At 39.6% G+C, this 21,120-nt stretch overlaps 1 protein-coding gene across 2 annotated transcripts in view; it reads right to left on the minus strand.

The window, feature by feature from the left end:
- Positions 1-7,341: 7,341 nt before the first annotated feature.
- Positions 7,342-21,120, minus strand: part of LOC117397754 (chromaffin granule amine transporter-like) — a 43,484-nt gene continuing 29,705 nt past the window's right edge. For both annotated transcript variants that reach the window (XM_034911600.2, XM_059013688.1), the window contains exons 7-16: positions 20,222-20,311; positions 19,887-19,930; positions 19,698-19,758; positions 18,730-18,825; positions 17,376-17,454; positions 13,988-14,039; positions 13,839-13,902; positions 10,827-10,946; positions 10,149-10,282; positions 7,342-9,405 (exon numbers count right to left, since the gene is read on the minus strand). In XM_034911600.2, the coding sequence (XP_034767491.1) occupies positions 9,295-9,405; positions 10,149-10,282; positions 10,827-10,946; positions 13,839-13,902; positions 13,988-14,039; positions 17,376-17,454; positions 18,730-18,825; positions 19,698-19,758; positions 19,887-19,930; positions 20,222-20,311 (851 nt within the window). In that variant the 3' untranslated portion in view covers positions 7,342-9,294. The remainder of the gene's footprint in view (positions 9,406-10,148; positions 10,283-10,826; positions 10,947-13,838; positions 13,903-13,987; positions 14,040-17,375; positions 17,455-18,729; positions 18,826-19,697; positions 19,759-19,886; positions 19,931-20,221; positions 20,312-21,120) is intronic.

The raw sequence follows: 21,120 nt of genomic DNA on the forward strand, positions 1-21,120 counted from the left end.
TGAATCAGATCACCACGTAGTCTTCTTTGTTCAAGACTGAACAGATTCAATTCTTTTAGCCTGTCTGCATACAACATGCCTTTTAAACTCAGAATAATTCTGGTTGCTCTTCTTTGAACTCTTTATAGAGCAGCAATATCATTTTTGTAACGAGGTGACCAGAATTGAACACAATATTCTAGATGAGGTCTTACTAATGCATTGTAAAGTTTTAACATTACTTCCCTTGATTTAAATTCAACACATTTCACAATATATCCGAGCATCTTGTTGGCCTTTTTTATAGCTTCCCCACATTGTCTAGATGAAGACATTTCTGAGTCATCATAAACTCCTAGGTCTTTTTCATAGTTCCCTTCTTCAATTTCAGTATCTCCCATATGATATTTATAATGCACATTTTATTGCTTGCGTGCAGTACCTTACACTTTTCTCTATTAAATGTCATTTGCATGTTTTTGTCCAGTTCTGAATGCTGTCTAGATCATTTTGAATGACCTTTGCTTCTGCAACTGTGTTTGCCACTCCTCCTATTTTTGTGTCATCTGCAAATTTAACAACTTTGCTTACTATACCAGAATCTAAGTCATTAATGTAGATTAGGAAGAGCAGATTACCTAATACTGATCCCTGTGGTACTCCACTGGTTACCTCGCTCCATTTTGAGGTTTCTCCTCTAATCAGTATTTTCTGTTTTCTACATGTTAACCACTCCCTAATCCATATGCATGCATGTCCTTGAATCCCTACGCGTTCAGTTTGAGAATTAATCTTTTATGCAGAACTTTGTCAAAAGCTTTCTGGAAATCTGAATAAACCATGTCATATGCTTTGCAGTTATCCATTGTCGATGTTGCATCCTCAGAAAAATCAAGCAGGCTAGTTAGACATTATCTCCCTTTCCTAAAACCATGCTGACTGTCTACCATATAGGTAATTTTCCATTTTTTATCTTATTATAGTTTCCATAAGTTTACATATAATAGAAGTCAGGCTTATTGGTCTGTAGTTACCTGGTTCGGTTTTGTCTCCCTTTTTGTGGATCGGTTTGCAATTTTCCCGTCTGTTGGTACAACCCCTGTGTCAAGAGACTGTTGCATGATCTTGGTTAGCGGTTTGTAAATAACTTCTTTCATTTCTTTGAGTACTATTGGAAGGATCTCATCCGGCCCAGGGGATTTGTTTATTTTAAGGGCTCCTAGTCCCTTTAACACCTCTGTTATGCTAAAGTTATTTAAAACTGAATAGGAACAGGTCGACATGTGGGGCATGTTGTTTGTACCCTCCTTTGTAAAAACTTGTGAAAAGTAATCATTTAATATATTTGTTATTTTTTTTCTTCATCTATGATTTTGCCATTTGTGTCTCTTAGACATTTAACCTCCTCTTTGAATGTTCTCTTGCTGTTATAATATTGGAAAAACATTTTGGAATTGGTTTTAGCCCACTTAGCATTGTTCATTTGTATTTCTCACTTGGCCTTTCTAACTTCCTTTTTGACTTGTGTTTGCAGTTCCAAGTACTCTTTCTGTGTACTTTGTTTTTGGTCCCTTTAAAACGCTCTGTAAAGTGCCTTTTTTGCTGAGTATTTTTTTTTAATTGATCTTGTAGCAGGGCAGTAGAGAGCCCTGCTATGTAAATGTATTTATTTATTTTTAGAACGGGGTTTCCCCCTCTGACCCTGTGTTATTTTGTATTTGTTTTGTATTATTATTATTATTATTATTATTATTATTATTATTATTATTATTATTATTATTATTATGTATTTATATGACGGCATATTTCTATAATACTTTATTAACATGATGATGTAGTTAATATATACGGACACTTCCGTAAATGTGGAATGTGTTTGTGTGATAAATTAATTAAAAACAATGTTTAGAGCTATAGGCCCAGCCAGTTCAGTCCATTGAGGCACTTGCTCCTGTAAAGAGCTGGTAAATACATTTAATAAATACCACTATACAGTGTGCGAGAAAATAATTATTGTGTAATTATACATTTGTACTCAATAGTCATTAAGTTAAAGTGTTTCTAAATTGCATACAGCTCTTACATCTAATGCATCTCATTCTGTTTCACATTGCACCCAAATGGCATAATATAACATAACGCGCCCTGGAAAATGTTTACTTGCACAGCAGTAAGGAGATATATATATATATATACAGTATATATATATATATATATATATATATATATATATATATATATATATATATATATATATATATAATTTATTTATTTATTTTTTGCAAAAATATCGAAGAACATATAATATAATAAATAAAACTATGGACACATATTCAAAATTTTCATTTAGTAGGTGACACTTTTTTTAATAAAAATTAGAAAATTGTGATCTGAATATGAATCGAAAAATAAACTTTCTTGGTTCATCTATCTATCTATCTATCTATCTATCTACATGTGTATATGCAGGTGTTTTTATTTATTTTTACACTTGAATGTGTCTGGAATGTTTAAGTTTTGCGGTTAAATCATGCATTGTCATTCATTTTTAAGTATTTTTATTTTGTTTGTTTGTTTAGCCCGATATACATTTTAAATTACGTTTATACAGTAGGCCTACATACAAAGATTAAACTATTGCTCTCTACAGTCTTAACTTGCAAACCACTTGTCTGGGTTCAAGGAAACTTTTGCATGAACATTTTCTGTGGGTAGCTCTTGAATGTATGTATGTCATTTGTTAGTGTAGTATTGTCTTAGGTTTGGTGTATATTGGCATATTTTACTGATACACTAGCATTGTTTTCAAGAGTAAGGTGCAAAATATTATGTATATATATATATATATATATATATATATATATTCATGCATTACACAATCACAAACAAACCACCACAAGTGAACAATAAACCAAACAATTATCTAAACAACACACACACACAGATTTGAACCGCACAAGCACTCACACAGGTTTTAATCAATCAAACAAACATTCTCACATGGACACAATCTCACAACAACACACTATATACACAGACAGGGCTCCGCCCTGTCACACCATGAAAGATGGATTCAGTACTTTTGTTTTTCAATGTAGTGAAAAAAGCCTAGTCTTTGAAGGGCTTCTGTTAAATTCCCAGAGAAATATGTAACATTGACAAAAGTTGTTGTTCGTTTGATATTGTTCAAAATAAAAAATGAAAAAAAAATACATTTGAAAATGTATTTTATTTCATCTCACCTACATCAACCTTTAATTAATATTATGGGTTTAATGCATTGTTATAGAATTTCTGAGTCATTTTTATTTCTGATAAAAAATAAAAAAAAAACATCTGTTAATCGTTGGGACACACTAAGGTTATCATGCAGTCAGAAACACCCACAGACAGGACACACAATGAAGAGCATTACAAATTAAAAACTGAACAACAAATGAACATTACCAATCCCCCGTGGACCCAGAAGTCGCCCGGCAGGTTGTATGGGCATTGCTTTAAACCTAAACACCTAATTTTAGTTTGAATCTATTAATTTTTTGGTCACGTAAGTTGTCAACATAATTAGCCATGTCGTTAGGTTACTTACCATAACCCTGGTTCCCTGAAAGAGAAGACGACCACCAATGACATTACGTATGGGATATGCCTGCCCATTGAGTAGGTATTGCTGAGCTCTCTATACCAGAGCTGCCGATAGGCCCCTTCCTGAGATGATGCACTGAGGGGATAAAACTCTCATCCAAAGGAAGCCATTTCTCTTTTTCCATCAAACCCGTGAGGGCGACCAATGCGACCTCGCGGTTGGTGGTCATCTTCTCTTTCAGGGAACCAGGGTTACGGTAAGTAACCTAGCGTTCCCTTTCAATTCGAAGACGACCACCAACGACATTAGGTATGGGATAATGTATACCAGAGCCGTTGTGAGGGAGAAGGAACGGCAGCATGTGAAGGACGCAGAAGCACTGTCTAACCCAGACGTTAGCGGTGTGAACTTACACCGTCAAGGAACCTTGTGCCTACAGAAGGCAAGGCAGGGTCTACCACATTAAGACGCTAGAAGCTGGAGAAGGTGTGTGGCGTAGCCCAGCTAGCCACAGTACAAATATCAATCATCGAGGCATTTCTGAAGAGGGCCCAAGATGTAGCCAACCCTCTAGTGGAGTGTGCGGCTACCTTACCAGGTGGGGGCAAGCCAGCACTATTATATGCAGTCGAGACTGTATCCATAATCCAATATGACAGACGCTGCTTAGAGGGGGGCTGTCCTAGGGTCCACAGATGAAGAGCTGGTCAGATTGACGCAGAGCTCTTGTCCTATGCACGTAGCATCTCAATGCCCGCACTACACTATCCATGTAAGCTGTAAGCACACTCGCTGTATTAGACAGGTGAGTTGCCTGCGCCTCTGCTGCATATGCCTGCTTGAGATGTGTTTCTGTCACCTTACATTGTGGGTTCGGGCACGCCAGGTCTCGAGCCAACCCACCCACCAGTGAGGCCTTAACTAGGGCCGCGATGGTGGAGTCAACTGGGGGGAACCCCGCTAGGCCAAGCTTATCCGTGCCTTCTAAGGCGGCAAGTGGTATGGCCTGTTTTAGCACGCTAGGACCTGAGGCTGGACGATCCCAGGAGGAGCGTACCTCCTCCATGAAGTCTGGGAAAGCCGGGAACTTCTGAGGGCGAGGAGCCATCGCCTGCATCCGGAAAACGGACCGGCGTGGTTCTGCCGCTGGTGTCCAGGGGACCTGCAGGAAAGCTACAGCGCATCCCGTAAATGCCGAAACCGAGCTGGACAACGGGGGGGCACTGGCTTCCGAGGCTACCTCGAAGCCAGGTTCTTCCTAAGTAGGGGCTCGCCCACCTGCATGTCAGGAGAAGGAGGCCTCTTCCCCAAAGGCCGCTATGTATGGCAACTGGGGCCGCAACAGGGCCAGGACAGGGGCCTGGGCCGCCGGCGACTGTTTAGCCAAGAGCTCTAGGACCTGGGCCATCTGGGCCTTGAGGTCCATAATGTCCCTTGTCTGCTTGGAGATGATGTGCGACTGCGGGCGGCCTGTGCATCGGGGATGCCTAGCAGGGGGTCCTGGGACAGGTCATGGAGGAGGGGCTCTGGGGCTCCAAGAGCTGCTGATGGTCCGGCCATAGAAGGCGCGGAGCTCACCCTCGTGGCCCTCTGCAAACGAGCTTCTTTCACCGAGGGCTGGAAAGCCTCACAGATGCTACAGGCCATGTCCCTCTCGAAGGGCCAAGGTGGCATGTTGAATGCCCATGCACCGTGCACAGAGGGTATGTTTGCCGTCTTGCGGGATATTGGCATTGCAGGCCTTGCAGGGGTGGAACCCTGACTTGCCTGACATGGGCCTGGTGTTGTGCATTGGCCGTGCACTAAACACCACTTGCACTGCACTCAAGCACTGGCTAAGTGCGAATGGCATGCACTCATCCACTAGTGCTGTAGCAGAGGGTACCTAACACCGCACACCACGCACTGAGCACTGTGGGCACCTTGTGCACCGCGTACTGTGCAGCACTTTATGACTGTGCACTAATGTAGTACCAAGCACCGTGCGTGCTGAGCCCCGTGCGCACCAAGTACTGTGCACTGTGTACTGTGCAGCACTGTGCGTTCCCACACTAGCGGTGCAGCAGTGGGTACCAAGCATATCTTATCTATTACCTGTAAGTTATATCTGCCTATTTTGTACTATAAAATACATTAAGTAATATGTTGATTAATTGATCAATTGATTGAAACCATGCCTGCTTACTTATTGATGACTAGGAATCATGCAGTGGGGGTACTGTGTTTTGTGTAAAGTAGTATATTTCAGTATATTGGCCTACATACAATTTCTATAGACATTTTCAGGTACATTAAGATGTATTGTTTTTGTTTTTTTACTGTGCGGCCATCAAGTGAGCTGTCAATTGTTTCTCTCACGTCTCGCCTCTGACACTCTCTCCAGGAGCGCAGAAAGCTGCAGGTTTTTATATAATGTGACCATCTCAGGATTGTCAACAATTAATCATGGAATTAACTTGGGAGATGGTCACCTTCTGCACAAGGTTTTTAAATAAATAAACAAAACACAAATGCATGGCTTTTCGCAGTCATCTTAAATAATAAATAATCATATCGGACGGCTTTCGTCCGTCCGCACATAAACACAATATGTTTATATAATAATAATAGTAGTAATATTAGTAGTCGTAGTAGTAATAATAATAATAATAAATGAATACCTACATAAATAATAAAATACACAGTGGTGGTCACCCGTCACAAAGTGAAACAGGTCTTGATTTCAAACCACATGACATGAAGCTGTTCCCTGATTGCTCAGTTGTGTAGTTGTCGTGCAACGAATTCGCAAAAATAGGACCAGGTTGTATTTTTTTTCATCGCTCGCGTTGGAATTTGTGTCGTGGCGACGTCGCTTGTCGTGTCATCTTTGGTGTGAAGGACGCTATTAAAAAGCATATGTTTTATTGATTTTCTCGCGTTGCTTTGTCGTGTCGCGTCTGGTGTGTAAGGGCCTTTATGGTGGAGCAGCTGCAATAAGCGACCGGTGAAAATATGTACTTAATGGACTGGGGATGGGGTTGGGAATTTGCCGTGTTTCACCTGCTAATCACTCTCCTGTCTTTCAGTGAGAAGCCTACCTGCCTGTCAATTTCTGTGTGTGTGTATGTGTGAATGCGAGGGGATACCGATGGGACAATGGTGATGAGTGGACGGAGTCCGCATCCATCAAAAGGAGTGCTGCGTGCCAACTGAGGAGAGTTGAGTTGGGACTAGTATAGTACTGTATAGAGAGTGAGAGAGATAAGATAAATGCGCAAAAAGATCCATTGATACATAAAAACAGTTAAATAAAAACAGCAGTTTTCACTGCACACTGTTGTCTGCCTATTTCTTCCTGCTGAATCCATATACATCCGGCCACTACAATATCTTCTGTGAGTGTTTGCATATCATAACTTATTTTTAGGTTTGTGTCCCTTCAGTCTTTTTTCAAATCAGCTGAGTGTCACATTTCTCCCCGTGTACTAGGATTATGTTTAGTTAGATTCACACGCTCCCAGCCATTAAAAGCTGTGGCTACTCATGTGTATAATACAACAGTATGACCTGCTAAAGCTCACAGGGAATTATATTACATTTCCCACGCAGTGGACAGGTTTATGAGATGTGAGGCTTCCACCAGGTTGCTGGCTTCCCCAGTGTTATGGGTGCTATCGATTGTACTCGCATAGCACTGTCACCCCGATCCATGGAGCCTGCGCTGCAGGGTGACAATGCCGACAAGGAAAAGACTTGATCAATATTTCTCGAGTAAACAGAAAAATATGGCATTCACAACATGACTTTTATTGTATATGCATTAAAGGAGAAAGGAAAAAGGCTTTTTTCTATTTTTTTTTTACATCACACAAGGAATACATGTTAAAATTAAAAGGTAAGCAATATTACTTCTTTTTTTTTTTTTAATTTAGTAGTCGTTAATTAGTTTTTTGTTATTTTCTCCCCAATATGGTAGTGGCCAATTATTTTGTTTAGCTCAGCTCACCGCTACCACCCCTGTGCTGACTTGGGAGGGGCGAAGACGAACACACGCTCTCCTCCGAAGTGTGTGCCATTAGCCGCCTGCTTTTTTTACACACTGCAGACTCACCATGCAGCCACCTAGAGCTACAGCGTCAGAGGACAATGCAGTCCTGGGCAGCTTACAGGCAAGCCCGCAGACGCACGGCCAGACCACAGGGGTCGCTGGTGCGCGGTGAGCCGAGGACACCCTGGCCGACCTAACCCTCCCTCCCACCGGGCAGCGCTCGGCCACTTGTGCGCCGCCCCCTGGGAGCTCCCGTCCACGGTCGGCAAAGGAATAGCCTGGACTTGAACCAGCGACGTCTAGACTATAGGGCGCATCCAGCACTCTACGCGAGTGCTTTTACTAGATGTGCCACTAGGGAGCCCATCCAATATTACTTCTTGCTATGTGCATGCATAAATGTAAAGCTGTTAAGAAGTACTGGCAAAAATATATATATTAAATAAACATAACTTACAAAACTATAGCATGCCCCACTATATTACAAAACGTATTTTCTGTAAGGGAATTGGCACTGCTGTTACCCTTGCCCCACCTGCTTTAGGGACATATAGAAGACATACAGGGTAAATAAATAAATACGTTCATAGAAATAAATAAAGGTTTAAAATGTAATTTGAAAGTACAATCTAGTGCAGTCAATACAGCACGGACAAATAACTACATCAAAAATGTAAATAATTCAATAAACAAAAAGGTCTGTATATAGATGTAACAGGGGAGATCTGGACTGACTGTCTGGCACATTTGTATTACTGCAGGTAGAGGGCAGCAGTCTCGTGGGATCCGCCTGTCTGTCATGGCGATGACACGGAGAGGTGGGGAAGAGGGTGTGTGTGCTTTCCCTCTCTCCGAGTGGCTGAAGGGCGGGCCTTGGGAGACTGCTCGGCCCATAAGAACTGGCTTGGTTGTGCACTCGGGTGGCCGTGTTGGAGGAAATACAGTGTCGCTGGCAGAAGAGGCCAGAGTGAAACAAGGAGCAGGCGAGCCCGGCTGAGGGGGCAGCCTTTCATAAAAAAAAAAAAAAAAAAAAAAACTAATTTTCACAGAGCAATATAGATAAATACGTACCCGAGGGGACATGTGTAGAGGTACGGGGAACCCTGACCAACCCCAGTGTATAGCACAGCTGAGTGTAGGACGGAGACCCGTGCTGACCGGATTAGCGGCAGTGGGGGCACTGCATAAGCAGCACTTTTGTTTGTAGTTTTATTACTGTGTTTTATTTTCCCTTTTTCTTTCGCCTTCTGTTTTCGTTATTATTTTTGAGCACTTGAAGGTGCACGGATTGGGATACCTGTGTTGGTAACCCCGTGGTCCTGGTTTACTGTCGGCAGTATCCAGACCATGGACAACAGCGCCCTCTGCGGGCTAATCTAAATAAAAAAAAAATAAAGAAGTAAAATAAATAAATCTTTTACAAATAAAATCTTGTGTCTCCCGTGTCAGTGAATCCCCCCACCCTTCCACAATAGGTTTCTGGTTTGGTAAATGTTTCGAGTACATTCTTCTGTTAATGATCTGAAGCAGAGATCTTAGAGTGCATACTGACTGTGTCTTGTGATGGTGGAACTTTGGGGGAGGGGGGGGTCTACAAATACAAAATAGAACACAATATTGAGGGGGAGGGGTGGAGGGTTAATTACAATAGAACACAATATTGAGGGGGAGGGGTGAGTTAAGGACAACTTCCAAAAAATCACTCTTTGCTCTCCTCATCAAAGCTTTCATCACTCAGTGGAAAATCGTGGCAGGTATTCTGGGTTCTGTAGCTTTTGGTAGGCATGGGACACTCATGGTTCAGAATTGCCTAAGTGAAAGAAAATGCATTGTCAATAGAATACACAAAGAATGGACAGTGATTATGAAACGAGGCATGCTTGTACAGAACTCTACTTCCTTGGTGTGGTTTAGTACTGAACACGTTAGGATCTATTTCACGAAGCTAAACAGCATCCCTTTTCCAAAATGTCTTAACTGTCACCTCTCTGCTGTATAGTCAGAGACCTCTGTTCCCATTGCCTTTTCAGTAGCCTCTTTTCTCCTGCCAAGCTAAACCCTGAAACCACAGTGGCTGCCCAGATGGCAAGTCAAACCAACCCCACACGGAGCTTAAAGGCCAACTCCACAGGTCCCCAGCCAAAATCGGCAACTTAGTACAACCTGGATTTGAACCAGCAAGCTCCAAATCCCATGAGCCACATAACCTTTCTAGGTGAGCCACAATGCAGCTCTATTAGTCTACTCAGCAGGCTTTGTGGTCAGTCATGAGGAAAAGCAGAGAGGGTGATGGGTAGAAACAATTTTTCCCTCCAGGTGAAATGACCAAGGAGGTGCTAAACTACTTGAAAGTAAGACCTGCAAAGAGAGCTTTCTTTAACCTGGACGTCATCTTTTATAATATTTAATTACCAGATAGTTTATGGCATTTGTGCTATTTCAATGTAAATAGAAAAAGTAAATGCATGACAGAAGACTGATGCAATGATTTCAGCAGCTATGATGACAGTGTCAGTAGCACCTCTGTGATATTTTACTGCTTAATTTACTCACCATTTTTTCTTCTCTTGCTGCTGGGTTCCTTAAGAAGCAGCACAAGGGTGCGTACAATATATTAATAATCCCAATTATTACCATGAGGCTTGGAAACCCTATGGCTCTAACAATCGCTCCACCAGTGGAAGGACCTGAAAGACAAGAGAAAATAAATATTTATTGGGAGTGTGTATTAATATTACATTTAAGCAATAGGTTTACACTTACTAATAAAGTCACAAAGTCTCAGCTGGTGCCTTCTTTGGTGTACTAATCAGGAACTGTAAGTGTAGGTATGACAGGTGCTGTTCACACACAGCTCAGACAGGGAGGCACAACAACCCTTGCCAAAGCAATATACAAATACCTACAGTTTCTCCTGCTTTTACCTTAGGTAAATCATTTGTCCTTAGGAAGAGCTAAGTGGTATCAGTATTACACCCACCACTGTGTAGATCATTAAAATAGACCTCTTTGTGTGCAGTAGTTAGCCTGAGATTAGTTAGACCTGCACTGCCATTTGAGGGTTGACCCAGATTTCCATGCCTGCTGTTTCAGTTTTCTTATTTCTTATGAACCTTGTTTTAAATGAGAATACATGTTTGTTATAGCATGCGCTTCTTTGAAAACGACAAGGTGAATGGAAGCGCATGGCCGGCAGTCCTGGATGCTGTTTGATGACTGTACATTACTTACCAATTGCAAATCCGAGGCAAAAGGCAACATCTGCAATGGCATAGACACTACCATACACAGACGCATGGCGAAGGTCCACCAGATATCCCATAATGGGCATCATTGAGGAGTCCACCATACCTGTAGAAAATTGAACAAGTCAATGAACAGAACTCTTACTGAAACCCTATACCGACCAATGGAACCCACAGCTATGACCAAACGTTTTGCATCCCCCTATAGAATTAGCGAATTAACTTGCTTCATGAAGTTGAATGAAACCTGCTGAATAATGTTACATTAACATACTGAATTACACACCGCTTTGTAGTTTTCCATATACTTAATGAAAAACTGACAAATTGAAAAATGTGGCATACGACATACTGTACTTCCGATAGGCTTTTATATTATTTTGTAGTTTCTTTGATTATAGAATGTTAAATAAAAGATCAAAATTATGTTCATATAGTTTTTTTAATTTTATTACTCCTCAATCCTAAAATTCTAGGTGATGCAAAACATTTGACCGTGGCTGTATTCCTCGATTGCAATGAGAACCATTGCTACTTCTGTGCAGCAGGGAGGTAGTCTTGCCACATCACCATGATCTAACAGAGGCAATAGAACTAGTTTTTGTCACTTTTTAATCACACTACCAAAAATAATTCAAGTAAATATAGCTAACAAAAAAATGATTGCAGTCACTTTGTAGATATCACATTTTCTTAGATGAAAAAGGCATTTGTAAACAGCGTCTCTTGCATTCGTTCCCATTTTACACTTCCTGTTGAGTTGCTTCTGTCAGTCCTTGTAGAATAAACAATTCATAATGTTTCACTTTTTTAGACAACTTCCTGAGCGAAAATTTTTTTTTTATAAAAGAACTGGTTCACATTTGAGTACCATTCACTGCTTTTCCTATTTTCAATGGTGACCGGACATACAGCACTGAAATATCTGCAAGGAGCATTAGATTATTTTCAAACAGCTAAAAAAAATCGAATTCACCTTTACCATAATCTATGCGTTTTTCATGTAGGAAAATCTGAGACCTATGGAATTATGGCAATATATATTAGGTAAAATGTACTGGATTTATTTTATTTGTATCATGTACTTTAAGCCGTCCTAAAAGTGGCAGGTGTAAACGCAGTATACAACACTTTGATTACTCAAGTTGAATCATAGAAAAATAATAACTAGAAAAACAAAGAATGCAATCACTACTTTCTATTGCTATCAGTACAAAATGGCTGAAAGAGCTTCTTGGTGCATGGAAATCCATCAAAACTAGTTAATGTGCTTGAGATAAGAAATAGTCCTTTGTAAATCAATCTACCCTTGATAACTTCCAGATGCTGGTTAATTCAATAGATGTTAATTTCAGTCTATTTAAAGCTAATTCTTTGTGGCTGTTCCACTACTACATTATATTAAACACCATTTGCACAGACCTTTAAATGTGTTCATGTATCCTGTACAGTTCTAGGACTAATGAGTTTTTAATTCATTTAGGAGAATAGGAGGCTGTGTGGTCCAGTGGTTAAAGAAACAGGCTTGTAATCAGGAGGTCCCTGGTTCAAATCCCACCTCAGCCACTGACTCATTGTGTGATCCTGAGCAAGTCCCTTAACCTCCTTGTGCTCCGTCTTTTGGTGAGACTTTTAAGTGACTCTGCAGCTAATGCATAGTTCACACAACCTAGTCTCTGTAAGTCGTCTTGGATAAAGGTGTCTGCTAAATAAACAAATAATAAGAATTTAAAGTGATCACTAGTCTTTAAAAAGTACATGTTACGATCAGCACAGAGTGTGTCTGATTATGGACAGCATCACTTGGGTTAGCAGACCTCGCTGTATGTGTAACACAATTTGTGTTGTCTTAAACAGATTAAGCACAAAAAGAGTGTTTTGAATTTAGCTTATTTCTTCTCTATTCTGCCTTCACCTGGTTTTGAGATGCTTGAGCTTGTCTGGTTTGAACAGCCTTCCTCATTCCATTTGAATCATGTGACTTTTCTATAACTATATATGGGGGTGTAGGCGGTGTAGGCGGGGCTGGCAGAGTTCAAAGGTCCCGTTGTCAAATGATTTGCATGGAAAGAGGAAAGCAGCTCACAGTTGCTGTCCTTACAAAGGTACCACCAAATGTTCCTGTCAGGACACAGCACTCTGATTGGTTATCATATTATTGTTAATAAAACAATGAATAATCCTCTCCCAACACCGAAACCCTAAACCTAAGGTCAGTATAGTATACTGCAGCCATTACACATCTAAAGTAGTTCATGTTTGGCAGTGAATAAGCATTATTTGTTACTTTAAAAAAAAGTGACCGGAGGTGCTGACTTCCTCAATTGTCCTGACAGGAATATTTCGTGGTACCTTTGTAGGCACTACCTCAAAATCAGCTCTAAGCCAGATAACTATTCAATACTGGGGAGCAACAGATCCCAGAACAACTTGCAATGATTGAAAACCACATCAAATAGAAAAGGAAAATTCAAATGACGACTGAAGCTCGGAGAATGCATCCAGTGTTCATTTAACTCAGGAGTGTCAAACTCAGTTCCTGGAGGGCCGCAGTGTCTTCTGGTTTTCGTTCCTCCCGAGCTTTCAATTACTTAATTGGTCTAATGATTTGATTAATTGGACACATTTAACACTTCTCTCCAGGTCTCAACATGTTTCATAGGTCGTGTACCTTGATTTTTTAAATCATCAACTGTAAAAGACTTTGAAAAATATGAAATATGTCCAATTGAATAAATAATTAGATCTTCATTGAGAGCTTAAGGTGGAATGAAAACCAGAAGACCCTGCGGCCCTCGAGGACTGGAGTTTGACACCCCTGATTTAACTCATGCATTTGTTTTCTTGATAATTTTTCAAAGCCTTGCTTTTTACGCATTTAATCTAATTGTTGTACAAGCACCGTCGCTATTAAATCACACTATATCTAACATATTGCTAATAGAATCATAGGGCGTACAAAATAGTAATGCATTAAACATATCTTCACTATACTTACCGATTGCAAAACCAAGACCCCCATTTGGACCAATGAGTCCGTAGATATCTTTTGCTAAGGGGACCTGTAATAACATTTAAAAAGTAAATGTTCAGTGAAAATTATGAAATAGAAACCAAATTGCTAATAGAAGAGCTCAGGGGACTTACACAGATGAGACTAACACCCACAATCAACATGCCAATCATGGAGCAGAGCCACCTGCAAAACAATTGACATCATTATATTTATCATACTTAAGCATAAATATTAAACGCAGCAGCAATTACCTGCAACATAATGAGGGCTTCTGTTTTTCGGGTTTTAGTAATTGTATTTTTCGGTGCTGTTTTTAGCTTTTTTCGACTTTTATGTAAATCGTTTTTTTTGGGGGCTTTCGTTTTTGATATACTGTATGAAATTAAGTGTTTTCGGTTACTTTCCAAAATACGTGAGCTTTTTTTATCTTTCAAAATATGTATAGTAGTAACTTGATAGTACTTGCTCACTTAAGTTGTACCTTCTTTCCTTTACTGTCTTAACGAAATCCCTATGGTCACGGGCACATTCTTCTGGGGTTTTTGTATGTAGGCATTTTTGTACATTTCGCCACAATTCTGTTTTAAATCCCCTGTATTTTAACTGTAATACAGCTTTAAATCCCGCTAACAAGCCTCCATCCTGATTGTAATCTCGTTTTAAATCTCGCAGGCGGAGTCTCCAATAGAAATGTAGGAATGTGCTGTCACTCAAGAGTTGGGGTGGGTTTAAAGTGTTCAGAACGAATCAATGATAGATCCAAGTCAGGAAGGCGGGACATTGCCCAGCAGCACTGGTAAATGTATTTATTATTATTTTTGTAGTATGTTTTATTTTTTAATGGGAAAAGGGTAAAAGTTAACGTGAATTGATTAACCATTTCCGGTGTTTATTGGCTATCCACCGATTTCTTTTTTTTTGTATTGGAGGTGTTTTATCAGGTTTTATCCGTTAAAACCTGAAAATCAGAAGCTCTAAACATAATTAACTGCATCAACAGTTGAGTGCCCCAATACAAAGGCAATGGCACTTAACAGAAGACAAGGGGCCATATTTTCAAAGCATTTCCTCCAGTCTTTAAATAACTCTTTTAAAAGGAGAAAAAAATCATGTAAATGTAACAAGATGATAAAGAAAAACACCTTGCGAGTGCTTAAGAGAACTTACATTGCATTACGTAGACTGGAGTAAACACTTTGAAAATGGGGCCCAAGGTAATTTACTGAGAACTAATGATCGCTGCAGAGGATATTAATGATATTATAAACCAAACAAATGTTCGTGTATCAAGACATGTTTAAAATGTGTTTACGGTTATATTTTTGTCTGGATCACTTGCACCAGGGGTCCCTGATCCTGGTCCTGGAGGGCCACTGTCCCTCCTGGTTTTTGTTCAAACTGTACCCTAAATTACTTAATTTGACTAATGTCCTTATTAGAAGCTTAATTGGTCCAATTAATTTAGTATACTGTTAGAACAAAAACCAGGAGGGACACCAGCCCTCCAGGACCAGGGTTGGAGATGCCTGACAGACAGCTTGAAATGTATCTTGTCGGTTAAAGAGAGTTTTAACATTCACAGGTTAACACCTGTTAAGCAGAGATTTCTTAAGCACTACCAAAGTTTCCAGCCAAGCAGCCTTTTATTAGTCCGTACATAAACCTGTAACATCAATTACAGGAATAGATAATACAAAGTTAATTCTGGTTCAAAGAAAATAATTATAAATTAAATAATGGATACAACACAGCCCACTACCACTCTGAATGACTGTACACATCATACAAAGGCATAAGGAAAGTAAAACAAATCCAATAAAACAAAACTGTAAGCCATTACCCATAAATACTAAAGGTATTGATTGGAGTTTTCAGATTATTATGGAGAAAACGCTACACTACATTATATACTATAGAGCAGGAGGAGCCAGCAGACTTGAAAGGCCACAGTTTCTAAAGCCTTTCTGGAATGAGAAAATCAAAAACACTAGGAGAACATAAGAACATAAGAAAGTTTACAAACGAGAGGAGGCCATTCAGCCCATCTTGCTCGTTTGGTTGTTAGTAGCTTATTGATCCCAGAATCTCATCAAGCAGCTTCTTGAAGGATCCCAGGGTGTCAGCTTCAACAACATTACTGGGGAGTTGGTTCCAGACCCCCACAATTCTCTGTGTAAAAAAGTGCCTCCTATTTTCTGTTCTGAATGCCCCTTTATCTAGTCTCCATTTCTGACCCCTGGTCCTTGTTTCTTTTTTCAGGTTTTAGAATTTTTAATGCTTGAATCAGAGCGCCGTGTAGTCTTCTTTGTTCAAGACTGAATAGATTCAATTATTTTAGCCTGTCTGCATATGACATGCCTTTTAGTAGTGCAACTAGTAATTGGAAAGTCCACCAGTTGAGGTAAAAATAGTCAAATGGGTCAAATAGTCGCCACTTAAAAACAAACATGAATAAATCATGTATGTCCGGTGCTCTGTATGCAGGGGTGTACTGCTGGGGGGTTGGGGGGGAGCACGGCCCCCCACTTCTCTTGTGCAGGGAGAGCACCGCTTCACGTGTAGAATATTGAACTGTTTTGCTCCTATTAATATATGGAGAGATCAATGTGTATAACCCATACAATTAAGCAAAGAATACAATAACCATAAGAAACCCTTGAGAGATAAAGTGTGCCTCTGGTCTGGAACAACAGGTGTGAATAATGTAAGAGAGGTGAAGGGAACTTGTATCAACACTGTGCTGAGGTGTCAGCGTTTTACAATTAGATGTAATAATTGTTACAGTTCTTATTTTTAGACCCATATATCAGAAATCAAGTAGATAAAATAAGCGAAACATTTTCTTAAAATATAAAACTCAATCGCAACAAACAAATAAAGGGTACCTGTGGCCTTACACATCTTTTTTGCAAACAGATGCACTTCTGTTTCAAAACCTAAGTCTCATTCGCTCTTAAGCGGCTGCAATAGGACAGTGAGACGAGCTGATTCTGGACCAAATCATTCAATATACGAGAAGGGGGAGTGTTATGCATAGAATTAATAATAATAATGACGGTGTTTTAATCATGTGTGTATTAGTGTATGAAACTGGTTGAGAAAATATGTACAGTATTTGTGTATTATTTATCTTTAATATAAATAGCTGTAAGGCAGTTGCTTTACAATAGTTCCTCAATACCTGATTGTTTGAATTTGTAATCAATTGGTACACTTGTTAGCCCTTTCAAATACCCTAACTACTAGTGATAAACAGTGGTTGTGTTGAGTGTATGGGGAAACAGGGACTGCAGACGGCGTGGTAAGGTTGCGAGAGTGTGTGTGTGTGTGTGTGTGTGTGTGTGGGGGGGGGTAGTTAATAGCGACCCCTCACTTGTAAATATAGCACTACACCACTGTCTGTATGTGAATGTACCGTTTCTTAACACTTTGCTATTTGTGCACTATATTTTAATACCTTTAATGATCATTTAACAATTCCTGTATACAGCTCTCAAACATTAAGTGCTCTGTACTTACCTTCCCATTTTGTTAGCAAGTATAGCAAACAGGTTTGTGCCAATGAGGTACGATATACTCGCTGGGAGAAAAGCAATACCTAAGGAATAAAATGGTAAATTATCAAGATCAAAACACAATATCACATTCCCGAACCTGTTAAACATAATGATTCAATAGTCGCTCATTTTAAACTTAATTTAAACTCTATAGCTGACACAGATTTAAACTTACTTTTTCAGTAATACTTTAATGGTACACTGTACTAACAGTATATCCCGTGATATATTCGTCGATCTGTGACTAATACGTTCATATCAGTCAGCCTGTTGGGTACAGATAAGAACTACCTCATTTAAACACTTTACACAACACTTCACTCTGTATTTTGAGTGCCATTAAAATTACCTCATCGTTATTGTTCAGTGCATCGTTATTGTTCAGTGTGTCATCTGCTTAACATTTTAGATTGCTGAGTCGTAGCAAGCCTAAAGTGGTAGTGCATGATATAACCCTAACACTAACCCCCCTTAACCCTCACATGAACCATTTTCTTACACAATTGTGTACTTATATATATCGTGAAAAAATTGTAACTATGCATAATAACATTGTAATTATGTGTAAGTACACATGTATTTACTAAGTAACTACTATGTCAATACACAGTAATCAGAGATATTTCATGTAAAGTGATACCTCATCCCTAATTCCCTCTGTAAGCAGGTCATGCAGCTCAATTCCTTTATCCAACGCTGGATGTAAAGGTTTATGGTTCCATCTCTGTGCTGTGTTTGAATTGAACAAAGCCCAGCATTGTGCCTAATTCAAGTGTCATGCCTGTATCATCGGGGCTGCTGTATATCTGCAGGGTTCAGGTTATATTTACATTGTGCTGTTTAAGTGTAATAAATGAATAGCTATCTGCACTCTGATTGGCTGAAACTTGACACTGAAACTTGAGTGTTGATAAAGGGATACTTCACAGCAGCTACATTTTTGGAATTTCTTATCTGCTTAATATCCTATTGTGTGTTTTGAATAATTCTCTACTGATGTTCCTGGTTATGTCATAATTTACCAGGATCATAACGGTTGTCCTTTCTCATCCACAGGGGCTGCTTCTCAAAATATAAAAGTTGAATATCTGCACTGAAGTGGTTTAAACAATGCAGCTGTAACCCCCCTCACACTGTGTTTATAAAAAATTGCACTGGACATAGCTGGCAAACTCACTGTTTCAGTGGCAGTTAACTGAGCACACACCAAGCAGTCATTGTTGCACAGGCTTCCTTACAGAAATTCCACTGTGCTCAGGCTTACTCACAGAGACTGCCCGTACATATCATTCTCTAGACTAAATACAAAAACATACCGAGCTGCCAGTTTGGAGAGCACATGGTCTGCATCATCCATATTGGCAGTGTTGGTTCCAACATTGCAACCCCCATGTTGGCAAAGCATATGGACCCTGCAGAAAAACAGTCGATTTCAAGGATTTAGAGTCAAAGAGAAAGTTTGCATAGAATATTAAAAATCTCTTCAAATCAACCCATGAAGGTTAAGAGTTTGTCAAAAGTACATATGTGTGTATAGATGCCATCCTGTGCATTGGACACACAGCACAGTCCTACAGTTAACACGGTTCATGATAATCATGTTTTTCATTAATATGAAGTTCATTTGCTGTGTGTTATAACAGAAATCTCTGCACAGTTTGAATAGCCAGATCATCTTGCACAAAACTGCATGAGATGACATCTCTTATAACAAAAAGAGACGCCCTAGCCACGTCGTATTCACTTATACTATATGTAGGATACAACATTTTGCAATGTATTAACATATTAAATATTATTTTACACATATATAGTACATGCAGTATATTTAGACTATTATTTAGATTAGTGTACAAAGAGATACTAGTCTTATGAGTGGATAAAATCAAAGACAAAGTTGAGAATGTTATACTGGTGAGGGAGTTGACTGTCTCATTGCCTCCTCTAGTTACAGATATCATATGACCTCTCTTTTGCTCTCCTAATGAGCAAGAATGACTGTTATTTATTTTCACTAGGATTCCAAACTCACGTATCTTGTGCTATACAGAAACTTCACAAAGGCTCCATTCACAGCATCGTACAGCAGCTTTCTGCAGAAAGACCGATTAGTTCTGACAGAAGCAGCACATGAATGGATTTTTTCAAATTAAAATCCAGGACCTTACGTGAGACAATACTCTCCGACCTTTACTTTTATCGGCTCGGTAGACTCGGTTATCGCTCAATACATTTGATAATCAACATTATATTTTTCACAAGGATGTGCTGAAGAAAGTATTACCTGCAGTAATGAGAATATACGGATCCCGTAACAGGGTTAATAAAGACGGGCCCTGTGCAGACTGAAAAAAAAAATGAATGAAAAACATTTGTTTAGACAGAACATGCATGAATGAATTACTAATCAGGGGTTAATATTATTGTACATGATAGAGCATACAACATTATATAAAATAGCAGAATTGCTCACCTCGGGAGAAACCTTCGAAGGTTGAAGTATAGAAAGCTGCAATGCTATATTGAAAACACAACAAAATGCTGTCAATACATTTCTGATTCAACGCGGAATTATTATTTTGTTTTTAATGAATTTCATACAACGTTATCTTTTCCACCACATAGAGTGAGACAGACAGACAGGGTCAGCTCAGGGGTCCACTTTTTAAATATTTTTTTGAAGGCAGGTTTAAATTCAGATACAGGAAGAACTGCAATGTCTGATCTGGTGATATTTTTCTGGGGCATGCTTCAGAAAACATTGCTGACAGCAAGTATAACCCTTAGAAATGTATTAACCATCTTTACCTCCATCCATCAGCGCTAAGCAGGCCAGAACCAGGAAGGGAGCTTTCTTCCCAACAAATTCGTACATCACACTTCCAAAGGGGGCTCCAACTGAAAAAACATCAAGAAAAACAAACAAACACACACTATTATGCAATGGGATTTTTCTCAATGTTGCGTGTCAATTTCAGTCACAATAATGGGCAGGTGCAGGTGCTTTCCAGGTTATTTCTTTTTCATGAGGAAGTTTTACATGTGGATGAAGGAGTTAGAGGGAGAAACCATCGAGGAATGGTCATGACACTGAAACGTCTTGTCAGGGTGCTTTACTGATCTGACTGCCCACAGTGGTCCTACGCTGAAGGGAAATGGTAGCACAAGTGCAGATACTATATTTTTTTAAATATTATTTGTCAAATCATTTTACCCCAAAGTTCAATTACGCTTCCTCCACAGAGCAGTTCCCCGCAGCAGCTCACGGGAACTGAAGGTCAGCGGTCTGCTAATTGTGCCCTAACCTGCAGAAGCACCAGAGCCAATGCAACGCTCCAATCCCCAGCAAAGGAAGGTAACTTTGCACAGCCAGAAACCTGCGCCCCTCTTGACTGTGTGACTCACCCTGCACACCACGCGGCCATGTCAGCCGCAGGTACACAGTGGTCATGGTTTTCATAGCTTGACATGCCAATAGCATACTTGTAGTCTCTTACAGAAGTGCTGTGGTACTTTATTTGTACCTGGGTTCCAAATTCATTGTACTGGCATATTTTTTTTATTAGAATCTTATCATATGGTATTTTTCAGTCTGCTCTAGGAGGGAAATGGTAGACAAAAAGTAAATTAAAACTGCATATTCATTAATTATTCAAATGTTAGGATTTTTATTGTGTTTGCTATAACTCCTAAAAATGTCTGTAACT

The sequence above is a fragment of the Acipenser ruthenus genome, chromosome 46 (assembly GCF_902713425.1).
Source record: "Acipenser ruthenus chromosome 46, fAciRut3.2 maternal haplotype, whole genome shotgun sequence".
Taxonomy (NCBI): Eukaryota; Metazoa; Chordata; class Actinopteri; order Acipenseriformes; family Acipenseridae; genus Acipenser; species Acipenser ruthenus.